The sequence below is a fragment of the Tubulanus polymorphus genome, chromosome 3, assembly GCF_964204645.1.
Source record: "Tubulanus polymorphus chromosome 3, tnTubPoly1.2, whole genome shotgun sequence".
NCBI classification, from domain to species: Eukaryota; Metazoa; Nemertea; class Palaeonemertea; order Tubulaniformes; family Tubulanidae; genus Tubulanus; species Tubulanus polymorphus.
Window position 1 is genome coordinate 11,908,358 of NC_134027.1, and position 23,021 is coordinate 11,931,378.

General features: G+C 37.2%; 1 protein-coding gene and 1 non-coding gene across 2 annotated transcripts; both read right to left on the reverse strand.

Moving 5' to 3' along the window:
* Positions 1–137: 137 nt before the first annotated feature.
* LOC141901863 (procollagen-lysine,2-oxoglutarate 5-dioxygenase 1-like) lies at positions 138–14,686 on the reverse strand. Its single transcript, XM_074789393.1, has 20 exons — positions 14,560–14,686; positions 13,732–13,820; positions 13,500–13,633; positions 12,441–12,555; positions 10,995–11,046; positions 10,712–10,821; positions 10,362–10,425; positions 10,170–10,267; positions 9,182–9,283; positions 8,632–8,763; positions 8,207–8,316; positions 7,565–7,666; positions 7,347–7,472; positions 6,130–6,262; positions 5,117–5,230; positions 3,928–3,996; positions 3,362–3,466; positions 3,147–3,293; positions 2,635–2,763; positions 138–1,720 (listed from the first exon to the last, which is right to left on the reverse strand). Exons 1-20 carry the CDS (start codon positions 14,642–14,644, stop codon positions 1,565–1,567), a joined length of 2,172 nt encoding a protein of 723 aa, XP_074645494.1. The 5' UTR covers positions 14,645–14,686; the 3' UTR covers positions 138–1,564.
* Positions 14,687–21,580: 6,894 nt separating this feature from the next.
* On the reverse strand, positions 21,581–21,699 carry LOC141902942 (U5 spliceosomal RNA). The gene has a single exon (XR_012618984.1). It is a non-coding gene; the product is annotated as a U5 spliceosomal RNA (small nuclear RNA).
* Between the last annotated feature and the right edge of the window lie 1,322 nt (positions 21,700–23,021).

Below are 23,021 nucleotides of genomic sequence, written 5' to 3' on the forward strand. Positions count from 1 at the left end.
CTGAAACATTAAGACACCTCAAATGATCACACAACTGAATACTGATATTTTATAAGAATATGATTTTGTATTTCATTTCCCAATACATGTATCGACTTTTATAACATAAATCATAAAATACTAATGAAATGGTACAATACTACACTGTGTTAAACAGATAAATGCTTATATAATCATAAACTGGATATTATGCACCGACAGTCTACCACACAAAGAGCATATCTTACGGAGGGAAAAATGAATGATGATTTACTTCATTTTGTTATGATTTCCTTTTACTAAATCTGATGTCTTCTTGTAATTATTCACATTTTGAGCTAACCTTCCCACGGTGATTTAGGACCAAAGAATTGCCACATCAACACGAAACACCCCAACCAATGACCGTGATGTGTCCTCCAAAACCTACAACCAATTTATATAGATATCTAGATGCATACAGCACAAGAAGTCGAGAGTCCACAAAGAAAAACCTAACATCGTCCATCTGCAAAAACGGCATATTTGAGACAATGGAGCACCCATCTCTGATGGAGCATCTGAAAAGCTAGAAAATAATGTAATAGCAAGTACTCCGGTTATAAAAGGCAATACAGTGGAACCTCGTTACAGCGATCTTCTAGAGACTAGAAAATATGTTCGTTATAACCGATAGCTCGTCATATCCAGTATGAAATGAATTACATCGTCTTACTTAGGATGAAATTCTATGTTATATATATCCAATGAATCGTTGTATCAGAGCTCATTAAAACGAGGTTCCACTTTAATAGTTGAAGCTAATCTAAAATAGTATTATGATACAGTTGATTAATGTAAGACTTTCAATTTATCATGACAGAAACGAGAACAAACGCAATGTCTATATTCTTTGCCTGCCATCGTTCCGCCATTGCTCCCGAACACGAAACTCGCCGCCACCAGCCCCCTGGCCTCATGACGCGTGATATCATTACTGGCACTTTTGCGCATGACGTCATATATCAACTTGTGAAATACTTCCTTGTTCGCTAAAATATTCGCTGATTGGTCCACTAAACGGGAAATCCAACAAAAGTCAAATGTTGTTTTTACAAGCGCTATGTTTGGTCCAACTGGATTCTGGTCGGCTGGAAACGATTCCAAGTCGTGAGGTCAAGGGGTTTGGGGAACAGCTTTAGCGTAGTGGGTTCTTGAATCCCTTGACGGGTGAAGATGATATTCATTCTAGCACTACCTTGAATAGAATCCAATACAACTTACTATTTACTGGTACTGGTATAAAACATATGTCAGCATGGATTGCTATAAGTTGAGCTAATTACTTAATTTGATGATACAATTTTTACTATTTTCTACATTGCCCTAACACAGTTACAAGAAACAATCAGTTTAAACCCACCCACAAGTAATCCACTTAATCCGGATCATATTGGTTGCGTGGTGAGAAATCCGGAGTGGTGTTTGAAGCGTACTATGAATACAGCCCGAATCAACTGAAAATCCTGATTAAGCAAGTTCGACTTTTTCGTTCAAATGCAAATTATCGATCATTTCGCATCTTCAGTTTTTTGTTTCTTTTTGTTCACGGGTCGATGAAAGAAACCATGATGTAACGCGTGCCGTTGGTTGTTCGTAGTCCCTCGTGGTAATGAGTCAATCGACCGGGATGCAGTAACGCCCATCCCTGACGAGTATTCCTCACGGCGCAATCGTAACGAATAAATCGAGCTCCGCCTCCCTGAAAATTACACAAGATAAAAAAATTAACACCTTCGAATCAAATCGGAAATGTTCAAATTCGATCGAAGTCATGTTTTTAAAATTGAATTGAAACCAGTCTCTTCAGAAGTCGCAGAAAAAAGGAAGTTTTGGAACACCATCTAGTTATGTCCCAGGTGCAGTACTGAAGTCTCCAGTGCAGTGCTAATTTAAGAATGTCCCGAATGTGGTATTTAGTTACATATGCTTCCTCGATACCTAGTACGCATTATTTGAGGGGTTATGTGCGAGTTGATGGGCACTACGTCATCAATATTATTACAATCACAATTGTAAATTTTGGCATTTGTTTCGTAATTAACTATATTTCATAACTCTTATTTCTTTTGGACATATTTTGATCATTATTTTTGAGAGGATGTGCACTACATCACTAATATATGGGGCTAGACTGGTCAATTCAATTATCGATATATTCAAATCCAAATAACTTTACTACGGAAGCCCCTAGGTGACATACGAGAAATTTTTTTCACAATTTTGACTTAAGTCGAATTTCTGAATTTCGACTTAATAAGTCGAAATTGTGAAAAAGTTTTCTCGTATGTCACCTAGGGGCTTCCGTACTTTACTGATCCTTAATATTATATAATTTGTATAAAAGGCCTACATTATGAAAATAAAACTCGAAATTCGACTTAATTAACACGAAATTCCACTTATTATGTCGAAATTCGAAATTGTGAAAAAGTTTTCTCGTATGTCACCGCAATTACCGCAATATTTTTATATGTGTTATTTTTCAAGGCATCAATAAACTTTCAAGTTAGTTTTCTTGTACATCCCTCAAACTTTCGGTTTCTTTTTCTCAAATAAGGGGAGAGAGAGCCAGAGAAGAACCTGCAAAGAAACTGTATACGTTTTGAAATTCACCTCGTAGTCAACATTTGCTCTATTCAGAGCCATATTCAACGTGTAAGTGGAAGAATCATGATGAGGTCTGAGGAGCGGTTGTTCAGTCGGTTTGTACCTCACGAGGAAATTCATCACGGCTTGAGGTGGCTGAAAATACATATACGGAGAACCTTGGTTAATCTGTCCCTGGTTTAACCATATATCGTCAACCTCCGCTATACTGCCCACATTGGTGCAGAATGTATTTGGCGGTATAGAGAGTATGGTGGTATCTCGGGGGTGTTTTACTATGCATTGGTATAGAGATGTACATCGAGAAAACCTGGCCGTAGGCGGGGGTACAGCTTGGAATTAAATTGACGAGTTAATATTGGGGTATATTGGGGGTTGACTGTGTAAGTGTTAAATCCATACTATCTTAACGCCTTGCCCATGATTATTACGAAGGCACGACCCAGTCGGCAACCATACACTGAAACCCCCCTCAAATAGCCCGATTACAATCAGACGAGTGTCAAATGTAGACTTACATCATGAAAATACCCAGTGTAGACTTTTTGTTGAAGCGGTTGAATATAGCGACGCAGAAATTCCAGCCAATGTCTGTCATACATGATTTGATTCATGTGTATATCGACTGTGGGTACATTCTCATAACCAGTCGCTAATCGAACATCCTGTATATAAACAAAGAAAACCCATCGAACCCACGAATCAGAATTGAAATCACGTCGATCTAACGTACCTCATTTTTGCTGCCCGACCATTTTCCGTAATTTTCCATCTCTTCGATCAGATCCCAGCAATATTTCGGAGTAACGACGGGAAGCCAATAAACATCGGGACACGGCTGAAATTGAGTATTTCAATCTTGTGATGATTAGAATTATGCCTAGTGGCCTAAAATACCCCCCGGACCACATATCTGCAACCCGTTATGAAAATCTCCTTCGTTTAGAAGTTAATCCGAAATTGCCTGTTTTCATATATTCAGTAACCCCTGGTGGCCAAATGAAAAATTGTGTGACCTTGAAAATTTGCACAGGGGTGTGTATCATTCCATGGGCTGTATATATGCAACACATCTTCGTAATGAAATATATTACGTTTACAAGGTGATCTGATATCGTCACTTTTCAAGTATTCAGCAACCCCTGGTGGCCACATGGCTACACTTCTTTTGAGGGGTTTAACAATTTCAATTGAAACTGACGTTAGTCAACTTGACAGGGCAGCTATAAATACCATGGGCCTTATGGAAATAAACGTGTCCTGCTAAAGAAATAGGCCTATAAGATATATCAACCATACCTGTTTTGGTACAAATTTGTCTTTCAAACTTTCATGATATTCACTGTGTATATATTTCATTTCCCATTCCTACAAATTATTGTAAGGCATAACTATTCATATTTATCAACCTCCGGTACAGGGATTCAAATTTGAGATGGTATTATTTCGGTTCATACGAGTGGGTCTCAAACAAAGGTTCAAATTTTCAGTGAAATGCCTCATCAGGCGCGCATCCAGGGGGTAATTTTGAAGAACTTGTAACATCCCAAGAGAGCACTTTGAATTGATGTCCAAAAAGGCAATATCAGGTGCACTCCTGCCCTCAAATGCACCAATTGTTTTGTTGACAAAATGAACGAGGGATCCGAGGACACAGTGCCCACTGACAATGTGAAAATTTGATTATTCAACACCCCCAGGGAACAAATATAGTAATCGATGAACTTGAAACTCGCCATAATTGTAAAACTTGCCATGGGATAGAAATTCGCATTTGAATTTTGTTACAAAATATGCTACATTGATACCAATATATACGGAAATGTAGCATTTAACCCTTTCAGTGCTGACTAATTAATACCCTAGTGCTGGAGATTTTTGAAAATTTTAAAAAATTCCACCCTAGTGTGTTGAATAACGGGAATACCACTCTAGTGCGTCTACACCGCGGTGTGGTGTATCGTTAGTTACTAGTATTTCACTGTTTGACAGGTGCTGCCATTTATCAAGAGATAATTACTTATTACATCAATACACCGCTGTGCGGTGTACTAGCAAAATCTATCACTGATTTATACACCGCACTGTGGTGTAGACGCACTGAAAGGGTTAAACAGGGTAACGTAAAGCAAAGCACACAACACCTGCTTCCATGCCGTATCACGGCGGAATATCTTCTTGGGGATGTGAGGGACAACAATGGCTGCCAGTCGGCCATTTTGATTCTGAACAGGCCAGTTTTTGGGCTAGACGTATCGGCCCCACTCCGCGCGGGTGCGCCACCGCACGGGATTTACGCGAAGCAGCAAACACAAACATGGCCACTCTCTCAATTTTCAATGATAGAAATCGTGTGTGCATTTCAATTATTTCGGCTGTTAGGGTTTTAAGGCACAATATAAGTTGATGATGTGATATGGCGATGTTAATTAATGATAATTCCGCAGTGAAGCTAGTACTCAGTCAGCAAACTACACAAGATACTCACCGGTCTATTATCAAAAATTTGATATAAATCGGGATGTTTCGGTGATAGGTCGTAGTTCTCAATGTTGATCAGGTGTCCGTATGAATTGACATTCGTCAAGTACATGAACATTCCCTATTTAACAGGTACAAAAAATAAATTTCAAGTTTTTTTAAGTTGATAATTTTTTTTTGTTTTACGCAGTTACATCACAAAAAATTTCCTAAATTGGAAAATCGAACTAGTCGGAAGCAATTACTGGGTACAGAATTTTCCAGTTCATTTTCATATCAAATCAGATTCCCTTAGTTGGTCGAGTAGTTGATATATTGTTACTTATAAAAATAAGAATAACTCGGACCAATGAGAGAAAGTTTTGAAAATTGTCAAAGGATCGACAAGGATCGACAGTAACCGGAGCTGGGTTTCATAGATGTGCAAGAATAATAGTCCCTGGGAACATTTTGAAATTTGTCTGTTATAACTATGGTTTCTCGTTGTTACTATGGTGGTTGTCACCCCGATTGAGGATTTACCCCAAGGGATAACTTTCATACTCAGTCTATGTAACCGGGCCTTGGTTTGTTAGTTTTCTCTGCGGAAGGTAATCCTACAGAGCTAAGACGTCATTTATGCAAAGTAGGTTCAACTGGATTTTCATTTTCTTCATTGAACTTTTTCAGTAAATGTCACCAAATTTGACTCACAAGACGTAGTCTTAGTTGGAAATTTTTTAAAGTTGGACTTGCTTTGCCGCACCCAACCTTTCCGGCTTTAGGCAAGTTTTACTGTATTTTGATAACTTCTATTTACTATACCCTAACTAAGCTTTTCTATAGTACATTACAACGTATACACAATGAAATGTTCCAATACAAATTATGTAAGCGCACACAAGTACAACTTCAAGTTTTAATAGATAGACAATGATGGGCAAATGGATTTTTCTCCCTCAGGTAATTTACCTAAGTCGATTTCTACAGGAATCATATTTCAGATAAGCTGGAAAAATGGATCATACATTATTTTCTTACCTTTTTGCGTAGATTTGAAGCAAATGCTAAATGGGCGTCCCAGCCATCCTTCGAGTAAATGCCTTTCATTTTAGCGAGTTTATGTCCTTGGATCAGGTAAGAAACACTGATATACGGTACATTCCACAGCCCTCTAAAAATCACCAATAAACACTAGCATAAAAGCAGATGAGGGTTAATTGTGCTGGTACCAAGTTTCACACATACAGACCTGACTATTCTGGAATTTCCATTTCAGAGTAGTTTTCACCACTAATTGGAATTATTTGGCATGAATAGTTGAAAAGTCATTCTGATTTTGAGAGTACTTCGAAAGTTTTGGGAGTAGTTGAAGTCTTAAAAGAGTAGCGAACTACCTGGTGATCTCAAATTGTAGTGGTGGTAGTCAGGTCTGCTCATGGCTAGTCATATCAAGATGCTTTACGGAATGTTGGGTTTGACTCAATCATTTTATTTTACCTTCAATTCTCCTTACCTAAGTGTGAAATTCAACTCACAACTGTGGGGACTTAACTAGGGATAATGTTTAAAAGTCGACTTTGGATTTGCAGAACTGGTACTCGCAAATGATTGTATCAAAATATACCACAAGTTTTTTAGCCTAAAATACACAGATGCCATAAAGTTTCGCCCAATAAACCAAGGCCCAATGTAAATAATAATAGTGTGTCCGTTATATAGCACAGGTATCCCAACCAAAGTCAGTTCAAATGCGTTACAAATTTGGTATTATTACCCCCAGCCTATAACTCCATTCCATGTATCAATCATCTCTCCTTGGGGAGAAGTTGCATCCAAGCAACTACTGTACTAACGCTCAGGAGTCATCCATCAGGCCAGGTACCCAGATTTCCTCCTGGGTGGAGAGAGGCAATGAGGATATATGTCTTGCCTGAGGACACTACGGAAATGTACGTCGTAGTCTCCCTTCCTAAAACCACTTATGGAGATCACTGACCATCTCTATCCAACTGCTGTTGAATTTTTTCAACCAGCTTTGGTCAGTTATTTTTGATGAGCATTTCTTAATCTGGCATGCAGTAAACAAATCTTTCACTTACTGCTAAAATGATTTTCCACAGTTGCTGTATTAGCCTCTAGAGTCAACTTTCTCTACTTGATTCTCTAGTACTTCATTAAATGCAGCATTGATTAGAAGTACAATTCCTTTGGCGGTCTTAAGCGATAAGCGGTACGCCCCAACTTAAATTTCTTACACTATGTTTCCGCTCACGATATCCATGTAATCCTCGGATCGCCGGTAGAATTCTGCCTTCGTAATGCCTCCCCAGAAGTTCGACCACATTCGGCCGCGACGCACCAACAACGGGGCGATTATCGATCTGCAAAATACAACAGATTTCAACAGCATCAATGAAACCCGCTCCATGGGTTGGAAGCGTCGAGCTAGAAGCGATATTTGATTACTAATCACCTGTTCTGTTCGATGAGAAGTTGAAGCGTGTTAGGATTCGTGAACTGCGCCTCAGAGTCGACGACGAATAGATATTGACATTGCCGCGTTGTACATGCATCGCTGAAACAAATATAACAAAATTGTAAATAGATTAGATGGTTTAAGATTCTGGACTGGGATAACCAATTTCAAAGTCGTAGTACAATATTCTAGTTGTGAACTCAAGAGATCACGAGCAAATAATGCTTTTAAGGGACCACGATAGGGGGTCTGTGAAAAATGCAAACAAATGCGTACAAAAGTGAAAAGTACAGCTACCTACAAGAGGGGTCAGAAATCGGCAGATAAATGGATGGTCCCTAATCGCAGTGCCTTCTAAACTATTTATAACTTTTTACTTCGTATGCAAGGGACTAGGACCAAGAACAAGCAATTTTTGAAAATTTTCAAATGTAAATGATCTTTCCCTTCGTACTCTTCTGCAGTTTCATTACATTGCAGAGGACAATGCTAAGGGGCCAGTTTTAAAAGTCAATTTTAACACAATTGCACACCAGCAATAATTTAATTACGGTACCTTCCAGGTTAAAGTCAAAAGTAATCAATAAAACCTGAGTCTAAACATTCTCTTGAATTCACAGCAGTGTCAGTCATACTTACATGGCTTTATTGCGAGCAGTTTCTTCATCGAAATCTACAACCGTGAACGAATTGTACTCGGGTTTATAATCTCTAATGAATTCATTGACGACGTCCATTTGTTTGCGAATCTGTCAAAGAGAAAATAAAGCAACGATAAACACTGAAATGTGATAAAAAAAGTCCTACACTGGAAAACGCTGAAAATTTACGTGATATAAATAATTCTGTAAATTCATATAAAAAACTGAGAACTTGAAAAGTTATTTCACACAAATATCCGGTGCGGGTTCTTAAAAATTGATCACCAGTTAACACAGGTCAGTTCTTTTCTAGAGATATGATACGAGATAGTATGCGGTATCTTATATCTTGTATGTCATCTGAGGTCTTCCACGTTTCGGCAAAAAATGTGCGCGCCTTATACTATGTAAGTTTTTATGTACCTTGCAATGGAGATAGATGTCTAATTTTGACTTGGGATAAGCTAAATTAACCAGTCGCTTGAAGAAAATCTCTAAGAACGGAGTCGGAAATTCGATGAAAACAGACATCTGCACAGTCGGATAGTCCTCTTCCTGGGAAATATGAAAGTATTCACATACGGAACTTAATAATTAACTAATCACGGCATACAGTGAATTTCATCTCATTCTCGGTATCTACCACTGTAGTAGTTTTCACCACAATACGACCTCTAAAGTAATTGAAAATGAACTAGAAATTATTCTCATTTCAAGAATATTACCTGTATGATCATTTTGGTTGCAATTGAGCTCTTAAAATAGTAAATCAAATAGTAGTGTCAAGTCTGCATTCTGGTAAGCAGAAAGATTTATACATAGATGGCCAAAATTTCTGTAGTTACTAAAAACCTATGACAAGTGGTTTCCGAGTTAGGATTTAACTCATTTGACTGGTTGCGAGTTCGCAGAATTCTACTGACATAATCAAAATTTGAGTAAAAATTCGTGAAATTCATCCTTTCTACTTTACCTTTAAACCTTTCAGACTTCGTTTCTCTTCATTACAGATGAGACAGTTGTGGACAGGAGTCCATGATTTTGCCAGGTAATTCGCCAAACTGTTGAATTCAGGCTGAAATAGATCGACAGAAGTCAAATACAGACCATCGCGATGTAATGATCTGAAGTGAAACTCGTTTTCGTTCTACACAAGGTCTTCGCCAGATATATATACCTGTCAAAATTGGAACATCCGAAATAATCAGCCAGTCCAACTCAAGTGGCGCCGCAGGGGGACTTGGGGGCCCACCCCCCAAAAATTTTGAATTTCGGCCACAATTTAAGTGCTTTTAAGAGCACTTGGGGTCAGAGGAATGGATAAGTATAAAACCTGTCTGAATGTGAACAATGATAGAAATTAATGAAAAAAACAATGAAGCTTAATTTAACTGAGATCTAAGTATGTATATATTTATCTATCATTTACTAGGACTTTCGGGGGGTTGAGCAATGTCACTAGACACTCCTCTAGGCACTGATATACATAACAGCAGTACTTCCATACCATGATAGGTGCAGAAGCTATTTTTAAGTTTGCAGGCTACAGTATCATGACATACATACGTACTCCACAAGGGGTTATCATTTATTTATTGTAAAGGGTCAGATGGATGCATAATAAACAAAACGCCTGCTATGTTTATACAGCCTGTCATTTTTGAGAAAATCTTCAGATTCTGACCCGTCTTGACCAAACTTTCAGTTTTTCATTTTCTCCCCGTTGTAAATGACGGGTAGGACGGGTGCTGGCTGAGACCCTGGTTCTACAGTACACAGCACTCAAATCGGATCTTTTCGGACTGTGAAAATCTGTCGGTCATTCAAAGCTAGATCCGAGATTAATGGTATATACCTGTCATTCATTGGCTCCGAAAATATTTCAACATCCGAGTTAAACAGTAGATCGGATCCAACTTCGATAAAAATCGATATCAATCATATGAGAAATCAAAAATCACCTTTATCGGTCCATTTCCGTGAACAACAACAGGAGTCGAACCGGTTCTGGTATTATACAAAAACCCATTTTCGTCTTCGAATTTCAGAGTCACTTCATCTGCAAAATAAACACGAACACAAATTAACAGACAACAATGAAAATATCAGATGAAATTTTTGCGAGTGCCGACGAAAATAATCATGATCCGCACCAAAAGCTCCATGTAGGTTCTGAAAAATTTCTGCCTTCGTGTCGAGTTTTATGTTCAGTTGATCCTGCAATTAAGAATTCATTGATTGGGAAACATCCATTACAGGTTTTAGTGGGGCGACCACCCCTTTCATTTTTTCATCCGACCCTCTGAAAATCAGCCAAAAAATATCGGCTGCCCCTACCAGAGTGGATGTCATTGCTGATAATTGCTCTGAAATATATTGTTGAAAGCCTTGAATGCTACTTCGCCAGCCACAATGTCTTACACTTGCAGCCCCTTTAAAAATTTCAGCATATGGAAAACACAGATGCTCTGATTGATGATCAGAGGGGAAAAAGTCCACTCACCCTTGAATCCTCATCCAGAAATACACGAGTGTAATACAACTGGTCAAAATTATCTTCGATCGGCGAGTGAGTGACGATTCTATAAATAGTCGCCGCGTATCCAATAAACCCTTGAAATACATAACAGTGAAAATATCAAACCTACGAAAATTAAACCATGCAATCTCAGTTTATGTCAGTGAAGACTGACAATGATGAGATTTAGGTAAAATCACAAAAAAAGATAAGAACAAACAAAATACTTCATCAATCGGGGATTTCTATTCTATTTTACGGTACTTACCTCCCGAATTGAGATACCTCTTTTCATTGTGTTGTACAGCTGGGTAACGAGACTAAAATAAAAACAGTCGAAAATTCGCATGAAACACTCATAACGGTTTATTTTTTAAAACAAATCAGCTTGTAGGCTACTAAACAAAACTACTGATATTTCTAATATCAATGTGCTGTACTAAACAAAACTACTGATATTTCTAATATCAATGTGCTGTACTGAACAAAATTACTGATATTTCTAATATCAATATGCTGTACTGAACAAAACTACTGATATTTCTAATATCAATGTGCTTTACTGAACAAAACTACTGATATTTCTAATATCAATGTGCTGTACTAAACAAAACTACTGATATTTCTAATATCAATGTGCTGTAATGAACAAAATTACTGATATTTCTAATATCAATATGCTGTACTGAACAAAACTACTGATATTTCTAATATCAATGTGCTTTACTGAACAAAACTACTGATATTTCTAATAACAGTATGCTGTACTGAACAAAACTACTGGTATTTCTATTATCAATGTGCTGTACTGAACAAAACTACTGGTATTTCTATTATCAATGTACTGTACGGAACAAAACTATTGATATTTCTAATATCAATGTGCTGTACTGAACAAAATTACTGATATTTCTAATAACAATATGCTGTACTGAACAAAACTACTGATATTTCTAATATCAATGTGCTGTACTGAACAAAACTACTGATATTTCTAATAACAATATGCTGTACTGAACAAAACTACTGGTATTTCTATTATCAATGTGCTGTACTGAACAAAACTATTGATACTTCTAATATCAATGTGCTGTACTGAACAAAATTACTGATATTTCTAATATCAATATGCTGTACTGAACAGAACTACTGATATTTCTAACATCAATATGCTGTACTGAACAAAACTATTGATATTTCTAATATCAATGTGCTGTACTGAACAAAATTACTGATATTTCTAATATCAATATGCTGTACTGAACAAAACTACTGATATTTCTAATATCAATGTGCTGTACTGAACAAAACTACTGATATATCTAATATCAATGTGCTGTACTGAACTAAACTACTGATATTTCTAATAACAATATGCTGTACTGAACAAAACTACTGATATTTCTAATATCAATGTGCTTTACTGAACAAAACTACTGATATTTCTAATAACAATATGCTGTACTGTACAAAACTACTGATATTTCTAATATCAATGTGCTTTACTGAACAAAACTACTGGTATTTCTATTATCAATGTGCTGTACTGAACAAAACTATTGATATTTCTAATATCAATGTGCTTTACTGAAAGAAACTATTGATATTTCAATGTGCTGTACTGAACAAAATTGCTGATATTTCAAATATGAAGTACATTTGTCCTGATATTCAAATCAAATATCGATGTCCCCTTTTGAGCAAACTAACTGACCTTCAGACTTCGATCAGGCCAACAGAAATCTTCAGCGCCAAAAACAGCTTTCGCATCCATTTTTGCGAATAGTTCCTTGATTTTTTCGGCTGTTTGGGTAAACACAAGGTCGTAACTGAAATTCAAATTTCCACTGCGGTTCTCTTTATCCCTGGTTTCAGAAAAAAATTTTACTCGAGGGGGGATTTTTATGGAAGCCCCTAGGGTGACATAAGAGATAATCCCTTCACAATTTCGACTTATTATGTTGAATTTCTAGTTAATTATGTCAAATTTTGTGTTATTTTCATGTAGACTTAATATCTCGAAATTTGACATAAAAATAACTCGAAATCTGACATATTTCTCGAATTTCGACTTAATAAGTCGAAATTGTGGAAAGATTACATCGTATGTCACCAAGGGGCTTCTGTAGATTTTCCACCCTAAAAGTCTTAAATTCAAAATTCATACCATAATACCTTATCAAACAAAGCTGCTGCACAATGCGACATTCATCGTGACATAATGATATTATAATTTTGCCGTTTCAAATTTGAGAATGCACAAGTTTGCACAATTCGTTACAAATCTCTGAACCCCACACTAAGCAATTTTCCATCGCGAACAGAAAGACTTTTTATCGTCGACAATTTTTGTTTAAATCACCGACAATCGCCCTCCGGTTGCCTACATGGCGTACTAGATGATTTTTGTGGCCGATCGCAGGCCATTGTCGTGCCTCGAGTTGTTGGGGACACTTCACTTCATAACGCTGCCATTTAGTCAATCGCACACTCTATCCGGGCGCTGATTAGCTGGTTTTCATGAATTCAATGCCACTCGTCGCTAGTAGCCACACTATACGTGACTGACGGTGATTTGCTGCCAATCTAGCAGGCGATAGATATCGTAGTGAATTTATCACTCGCGACAAAAATCACCAAGAAATCATTGAGAGTACGCTGGGCTTAAGACATTTTGTTTTGTTTCCAATCTATCATCCTCCATTCGAGAAAATATTTGGTCGAATAAGCGTTTTTTTTGGGGGGGGGCAGGAGGGACACCAGATACACAAACCTGTCGACGAACAAAATCAAGAGATTTTCATCATCTTTATACGATTCTAGAGCATCGGACAGAAACCTCACTTTCCGTCCACTTCCGCGCCCCTCAACATTACCACCTACCCAGTTCGTACCCATACCTAGAACCTGCAAAACAAAGTAGGCAACGAATTTTGAGTTTACATAAGACGAATATGAAATGAACAACAGGACACACAAAGACACTGTCTCTAGGAGATGCCTACATTGACATTATAATCATATTTTCGAGCGGATCTCATAAATCGTTGAAATCCATCTGTATTGTCAGTGGCCACAGTAAACACGATAAGATCTGAAATCAAAAGCGATACGGTGAAAATAGCGACAATAGGAAAAGTGGATTATTTACTGACGTATCATTAGGCCTATCGTAGTAAACGTTGTTATGCCAGATTCTATATAATAATAGGCCTAGGGCTTACTCAAAGGCGGATTTAAGGAGGTCCCCTTCAAATTCAAATGTACCCTCTTTCAAAGACTGGAAAAATATTTCTTGCAGAGAAAATTTCAAAAAATTTTCCTGTTTCGCTCCCAGCAGGTGTGGTGCCGTGGTGGGTCTGTAAGGGACACTCAATCAAAAAATCAAACGAAATTTACCCACAGGGGCTCGTATCAGAGTTGTAGGTAATGTAAAAACGATAATCTGTTAATCGAATGTGTTATTTTTATACATACTATATACATTGGACTAACAGATTATCGTTTTTACATTACCTACAACTCTACGAGCCCCTGTGAATTTACCAACCAAATAAATAACAGGGACAATCCCTATTTTAAGATAAAATTAAAAAAAGGCACTAGACCACCGAGCTCACCGAAAACCCAACCGAATGTTTTAACTATATATAGCACTCAACCTTACCCTAACCCTATATCCAGGGGTTAAACGGACCCTAACCCTCTGGTAAAATATCCACTTTTCGTTTCTCATACCCAATCATGCGGCAATAATAATGATGATGTTTTGTTCAATCTGAATCATGTCATTTTAGGTTCAATAATTTAAGTCATTATCAACTCAAACCGACCTCCATCTTCTTCATTTTTAGAAGCTGAAAACTGCAAACAACAAATTGTCATCAAAATTATTGTCTCAATCACTCTCAACATCATGACAAGAGTTGTATTAACAAGAAAAGTTACAATCACAGAAAAGTTTTGCTCATTTCCCGGTTTTACGGGGACCGGGTGCTCGACGCTTGACTCCAGAACCAGGTTTTACCCAGAATTGTTTTATTGTTTCCGAGTTCGAATCCCAGAGAACGGGATTAAATAACCGCAAGGATCTAGAAATTGATACAAACAAGTGAGGCCCATTCGTTAATTCCACAGGGGCTCGTATGAGAGTTGTAGGTAGTGTAAAAATAATAATCTGTTAATCCAATATCTATGATAAAATAATTGTTCTATATACTACTGATAGATTAGGCCTATCTTTTACAAGTGAGGCCCATTCGCTAATTCCACAGGGGCTCGTATCAGAGTTGTAGGTAGTGTAAAAACAATAATCTGTTAATCCAATATCTATGATAAAATGATTGTTCTAAATACTATTGATAGATTATCTTTTACAACTCGGTTACGAGCCCCTGTGTGGTTAATTCGTTTTTAGGCTCAATGTTGTCTGGTCAGTATAGAGGCTTCACTAAATAAGCGTTTTAGTGTTAAATACTTTAGGCCTTAAAGTTCACAGAGCCGGTGGCGCGGATAGATCTAATAGTCAAAATTCGGTAAAAATGCCAAAGCCTCTAGAAGTAAAGACGCGTATATATGTTAAATCATTAAAATTAAGTAGAATTTATAAATGCATTTGATAGTGCTGTTAAAAAGAGTTTTCGGAATAAAAAGTTAATTGATTGTATACGTTGTTATTTAGGCAATTTTGAGACGAGAAAATCCACAATATCCGTGTATGATAAAAACGAGAGAAATCCCACGATAAATTCAGCCAAAAATAAAAAGTTTATAATGAAATGATTATATTTCGAGCAACGGCTAAATGCTTTTAGCCATCATCAGTAAGCCCGAAACGGCGTTGCGTCGCATGATAGAACTTTTCATTTTTGGCTGAATTTATTGTGGGATTTCTCTCTCGTTGTGATTTATATTCCTTCGATAATAACCATTTTTAGATTGTTTTGAGATATCATTCAACCAAATTCTCATCATGTGCCTGGAATGCGTTTTATTATGTTGCGCAACTTACTGAAAATTAACATCGAAATCATGTTATTTCCTCATATTTTCATATCATGTGATGCTTTTCCTGTCGTATTGCATATTCTTTGACGAAGGTTGAACTGTCTTCCAATTCTGATCAACATCGAAATCATGTTATTTCTAGCCCATATATTTTCATATCATGTTTTTGTAATTAATGCTTTTCCTGTCGAATTGCATATTCTTTGACGAGGACTCTGTTGATTCAACTGTCCTCAAATTCTGATCCATGTAGCTCCTTCCTCGGACACCATCGCTAAATCCTCGACGACCACTCCGATAATCCCAACTCTAACAGCACTTAAGGTTTGCCATGAATTATCCAGACCGGTCTGGAGAATGAATTTGTGAGGCACGACTCTACTGGTCAAGCATTTAAACGAAACCGCGCAACTAATTTTTCTTCCCTGTACAAAGAAGCTGAAATACTTAGAAGGTGATAGATGGCGCGTTGGTATTATGATTATTCTCTATGAAAATACGAGTCACCGGTGACTGTGTACCGCGTAGCGAATCTGTGGTACGAAAGTCACCGGGCGTACCCGGTAGCACGTAACGAAAGGGTTAAACGCGAGAACGACAACGATGATTGTACGTACCAAAAGTAGAAGAGAATATTTTTTTCCAGCATGAACCCTTATGTCTCAACTATGCTCTTGATTGAGTTCAATTCGGAAAGAAATGAGAAAGGTAAGCAACATCTACACGCATGGAATCTTAAAACTTGTTTTTGTTTTTGTGTTTAAACTTCATTAATGGTCAACGTACCGGTAGGAGGCTATATTCAGCGAGTTTAATGTATGTACTGCATATGCGAGTTATTCTGTTACTTTTGGATGACAAATATATAATATACTTTTAATCATGAAAATGTATATTATTCAGTTATCCATTCCCAGTATATCAAAACTCGAGTTGACCAGTCACGATAGGTAACAGTGAATTCAAGATCAAAATTCTTTATTCTTCCTCTCAAAACAACAAAACTTTTCATTTGCATATCATACAATGCCTCCGGGAAAGGCCGCTGGGTTTATTTATCCCTTGCCAAACAAATTCCCAAAAGATGGTCTACTCAGTCTTCTTGTTTTCCAGAAATAAAAGATGTGTAAAGCGGTCATACTAAACACCGTCAGGAGCCGTCAGACACCGTCCTAGAACCGCCAGAAACCGTGTCAGACACCGTCAGGAAGACCGTCAGACACGTCCTAGAACCGCCAGAAACCGTGCCAGACACCGTCAGGAAGACCGTCAGACACCGTCATGAAGAGTGAATCTTGAAGGCAGAAAAGGAAAGCAAATTTGAAACGACTCTTGAAAATACTAAAATGTTGTTTATTCACAATTTGAGAAATCAACTCAAGCTTATACATTAAGAGTACGCCGAAATTAAAATAAAGGCAAAATTTAAAATAACAATATACAAATACACTACACAGGGTAAATGACTGACAAAATTGATATTTACATGAATAGGAAACGCAATCCCTGGTAAACAATTTATTCCGGCCCATTTATTCAACTTTTAAAAGGCAAAATAATCTAATGAAAAAAAGAAACTTTATTATAAATTTATACAAGGTAAATGACTGACAAAATTGATATTTACATGAATAGGAAACGCAATTTATTCAACTTTTTCGAACTGTAATGTACATTGAAATCAAGGCAAAGTAATCGATCTTATTTTAGAATAATTATACATTGATACAAATATAAGATTTTATACAAAATAAACAAATGAAAAATTAACTAGAAAATTAAATTTATATATACTAGTTGATACAAATATCCATGAAAATTGATATGGCAATAAGAATGTATGTGTCAAGTTATGTTTTTTTTAAATTGTAATTGATCTCGTCGCTTCTTGGCAACATTACTTGGCGTAAATACGGCAGGTGCCTTTTTCCGTCTGGTTGGTTTTTTGTCACTCATGGTTATCCTTTCATTCCTCACAACTTCGTTCTATCAAGAATCTCACCACAATAAAATTGGAATCACCCGTCGCGATAGAGAGATAACAAAATATGACGTGCTGAAGAATCATTTGTTGGTTTTTATGTGTTAATTGTGAATAGGATTAGTGACCCGTGGCAATATGATATGTAGTGTATCTAAAAACCCCAATAATTAAGTAGGGGGTCTTATAGCTCGAAATAAAAGCATAGTTCATTAGTGCGTTGTGCATCAGGCGTGTCTGTTAGGGGTTAGGGAACATGGAACAGACCCAGTTTGCAATTTATTAATCACTTTGTTGTCATTTCGAAGTAATAACAATTTGGCAAAATAAAGTGATTGTTAGATTTAGAAACAAAATCGGAAAAAGCTTATTGTCGAGTTTACAAAGGAAAACTCGTGTTATATGAAAAAATTTATTTCCAAATTCAATTTGCACAGTAGGGCTCATTTAGTGTTGATTTTAATATAAAATATTCAATTTTAGAATTCACAATCATTGTTTTTTATTTCCTGACGGTCTTCCTGACGGTGTCTGACGGTGTCTGATGGTTCCTGACGGTTCCTGGCAGTTCCTGGCGGTGTCTGACGGTGTTTAGTATGGGTTTATTATCCCTGGTAAACAATTTATTGAACGTAAAAGTTAGTGCCATTTTTAAATACATCCGGATGAAAGAAGGCTGCAGTTGTGCAGCGTTTAACCAACGAGCAATTTCATTGTTGAGATCGTAGGTTTAACTTACCGTAGACATGCGTTGTAAGCGATTTTGCAGCAAACACCCTATAAAAGTAAATTTCTCGAAATCATTGAAAGCAAAGAAAACATAAACATCCGGATGTTAATTAAATTCGATTCGAAGGTTACTTAGCGAGTTTCCAGATACTGACCCTTGCACCCGGAACTCCGTGTCTAAAATTAATCACATACATATCTTATTTTTATGAATAAATTCTTCAAAATAACTTCATCAATGAACGGAGCTATATACACAGTTTTCTTGCCTCAGTTTTCTGAAACTTTTCGATTCGTTTTCAGCAATGTTGTTGAAATTCGCAAAACGCCAAACCCAACCTTGAACCATAGATGTGCAAATAAGCATCGTTAAACAAATCAACAAGACGCATTTATTCATGATGTCGGAGGTGTTCAAAATCTGCGAAAATAACCAGAAACCTATAAATCATTTATCTATAACATTTCCGATTGCCCTAAAATGCAAGATTCAAATCTTTGTGAAAGCCTTGGTTTTCCGAAACAGACGCCTGGATTGGACCCGGACTACGCAACTGTAACCATGAGCTGCATATTTCATTATCATAAGCTTACCTGTTGGTGAGTTTTATTCTAAAAGACTCCAGCCGACAGACTGTTTTGGGCGAGAATGAAGCTCCGATTTAATATAGTTTGTAACAGAAGTAAATCGCGAACAAAGACTATCTATTTACTAAATTGCAGGAAAGTCGGTAAACTGTTAGGTAAATTGACGCCGAAATATGAGGGCTGTTTCCCGAGAGCGTCTGTTGTGACGTGCGGGCCATGGCAATTGAATTTTGAAATAGATATGGAATTCATACTAAACGTAAAGAACCGCCATTCATAATTTCTGCTATACGGTAATGATACGCCGGTCACAATCCTCTCCTTAGTCGTATATTAATGAAAGCGATGATCGGTCCGCGCACAAACCTAAGTAAAAACTAAAATACCGGAAATTCGAATGAATATAGCGAAGATAAAGCGAATTTATTTACCTTAATATTTGAACTGAGAACGCAATCCAAATCCTAGCTCTCAAAATTGATCCCTTGCCTACACTCCTGGGTCCAGTTCCACAATTGTGAGTTAAGATTTGACTCTGAGTTAACTCATTGAAAATGAACTAACTTTAACTCAGAGTTAACTCTAACTCACAACTGTGGAACTGGGTCCTGTTGGTTACAAACTCCCTAAACAATATCACCTCCCAATCGATCTCTAACGAGTGTCTAACGAGTGTCCTTTTGAGTGTCTATCGAGTGACTGCTCTCCCAAGACTGCGGGTCCCTTTTATAGAAAGAATTGGCATTCTTAAAATACCGACTCTCCCACTCGACTTTTGGCAAGGAGCAGCAACCTAACTGTCATGACTGTTTTGGTCATGTGGAATTTAGCCTTAATGATTCGCTGATCTAAAATTATTTTCAAAACTGATTGGCTGAACTAACTTTTTCCTTCCAACCCTCCTGCCATGACGCGGAATGATTTACTCACTCCTTGCTTATCATCGTTGAGAGAACAGCTATTCTTTGCGAATTACCAACAGACGAATACAACAAGAGAAACTTTAGAGTTTAACATTTAACACAAATTAATTTTCCTAAAACTTTAGCGATTATAGAGACTTTGTTCTTAATTAACATCCAGAATACTCAAATTAAATATATTTTCATATTAAATATATATAACTTTAGTATTCGTCTCAAATAACAGAACCACTGATTATTTCTTTTTTGAATTATTATAGATACTTTTGATTTGGAACTTCATTATGATCCATTATCTTTCTTAAAATCATTCTATAACTGTTATACTAAATAAATTCGATTACAATACGGGATAAAGCAAAACAACAATGTATCCACATACTTCCGTTTATCTTTTTATAGAAAGTAGTCATCATGAAGTAACAGCGTGATCGTTCCACCAGCCACATAAATTATGCAACCCATTGTTCCGACCAAATACGGTTCCGTCTATTCTTAAGTTTATAAAAAGATTTCTGAATGTTTGCCAGATATCGCAGCAAAAGAACCGAGAAAGAATTATTTTTACACCAGGCTGATTTATGGTCAGCGCTGATAGATCAAAGCACCAAACAACAACCTGCTTACTACATCTTACTACGTTTGTTGTCTGAAACAATTAATAACCACCAACGCATACAGGAAATCAACATTACAAACATTTTCTAGCTACTACGAAATCTTGCTGCGGATCAGTATCAAGACTTAAACAGTACATAGTTTCGCGCAGCGTAGGCATTTTAAACAAAACGACAAAATTAGCGCTTTATTCGACAAAATGAACGGTGTATTACAACGCTTCAGAGCGTGTTGCATAGAAGCTTCCTGAGTATGATGTCATCAATGTGGGCGCGTAACCGCGAACGTCCCGTTGCTAGGGCGGTTATTACGGACTATTCTCGCGATTGGATAATTATATTTGAAAAAAATTGACACGAAATTATTATGCGCGCGTGTTGTAAAAATGCTTTTTATAGAATTTTAATTTTTTTCCTAACCCCCCACATGGCCCCTTTAATCATCTCCTTTAGATTACGAAATGAAGGTCACTAGAACCAGCGGAAATCAACACTAGAGAACATGGTATGTATGCCCGACTCTATATAGAAAATAGTGAAATAATTTGTGAAGAAAGTATCAACTTTATCAGAATCAAATCATTCACAGCCCTGGATCCAGTTCCACGGTTATGAGTTAGAGTTAACTCTGAGTTAAAATTAGTTCATTTTCAATGAGTTAACTCCGAGTCAAATCTTAACTCAGAACTGTGGAACTGGGTCCTGATTGATTAAGTGGTCTCCTATACACAAGACGACACCATCCAGACAAGGAAGATCTCACGGATTGAGAGAAACTTTTCCAGCGAATTTTCATTTCATTTTTCATAGAAATGTGTCAAACACCTCGAGCATATCAAATGAAAAGCATTTGTCATACTTGTTCAAATTTATGATTGGTAGATTAGGTTGTTTAAGTGGTTCATGGCCTTGAAGCCATATATAGTGACAATTCTAATAACCGTGAAAAACAAAATGGCTAATATCATTAAGACGAACAATGATTGATATCAATGATTTTCTATAAGTTACCCTCTTGTTGAGAAGGGCTTCAAAAATCAGTCTATAGACTCATCGAATGATCCTCTCCACGGAAATCTTTAGTAAAAGGCGAAAGATTTAAACGCGGTTGAAGAGAAACCAGAGTTGCCCCAGATTGCTCGTCGGAAAACTATTGCCGATAAATACGGTGTATATGCGTTCGTGATATGTCAAATTTTAACGGCTTGTTTTCCACGCGAAATTGGTACCAAAATATTCTATAGGTTTATCTGATTTTAGCTTGGATTCTATGGTACCACTTTCAATTCACATTTTACAATAAGGATGGAATTATGGCAAATTAAACAACATGTTGATGTCACACAGTTGCTGTCGTGCTTTCCGTGAGTACTCGGTAAATTCCGAAAATCACCGACGTGCTCGACGATGCAAGACGAGCTTAAATTTGAACCTGGCGCCCCGAAACGATTTAGAGGATAAATGTTACAGCTATTGTGTCGACGTTTGTTTCAGAAAGCATTCTTCATCATTCTTAGATGCCATTCCCGATGTATATATGCGTTGAAACTATGGGGAAGGATGACTGATATAGACATCCCAGACGTTTGTTGATGGAGATAGGCAAGTATCCAGTACTGGACTATAAAAGCGTCGTGAACGGTAAGCTTGTTCGTGCAGTATCCCAGCTTAACCTGCCGCCTCGTGATAGTAGTGTGTGCTGCATATATGATAGCCAATCAGTGTGTTGCATATGCTACGTACATCCTGATTGACTCACTGGTAAAACCCAGTTCTATACGCAGTAGAACGCGCGTATATTTTGCTAGATATTGCATTCGCGGAGATAGCGTCATTTCTCAGAATAAAAGGCTCTCATAATAAAACCAGCACTTTTACGTATCCGAGTTTATATGTGCCGTCATAACCACGTCAACCCCTTCTGTTCAATGCAAGGTATGTGTACTTGAGGTTGGATGTTTTTCCTGTTAAATTAGTCTTCCGTCCATTATCTCAGGCCCATATCTTAAGTTTTGAGGTGGTCATTTGCCGGACACTAAACGCTTTCGTGGGAACAGTACATAGAAGTCGCGCAGCAAAGGCATCTTTAACAAGACAACAAAATAAGTGCTATGTGCGACAAAATGAACGTTGTATTACAACCCTTCCGAGTGTGCTGCAGAAAAGTGTTCTCAGAATGACGTCACCAATTTTGGCGCGCATTCGCGAACGTCTCGTTGCTAGGGCGGTTATCACGGACTTTTCTCGCGATTGGATAATGATATTTGGAAAAATTTTTACGAAATTACTATGCGCGCGTGTTTTAAAAATGCTTTTTATAGAATTTTAATTTTTTCCCTTAACCAACTCATGGCCCCTTTAATCATCTCCTTTAGATGAAGGTCACTAGAACCAGTGAAATAAACACTAGAGAACATTGTATGTTTGCTAGACTCTTTATAGAAAATAAT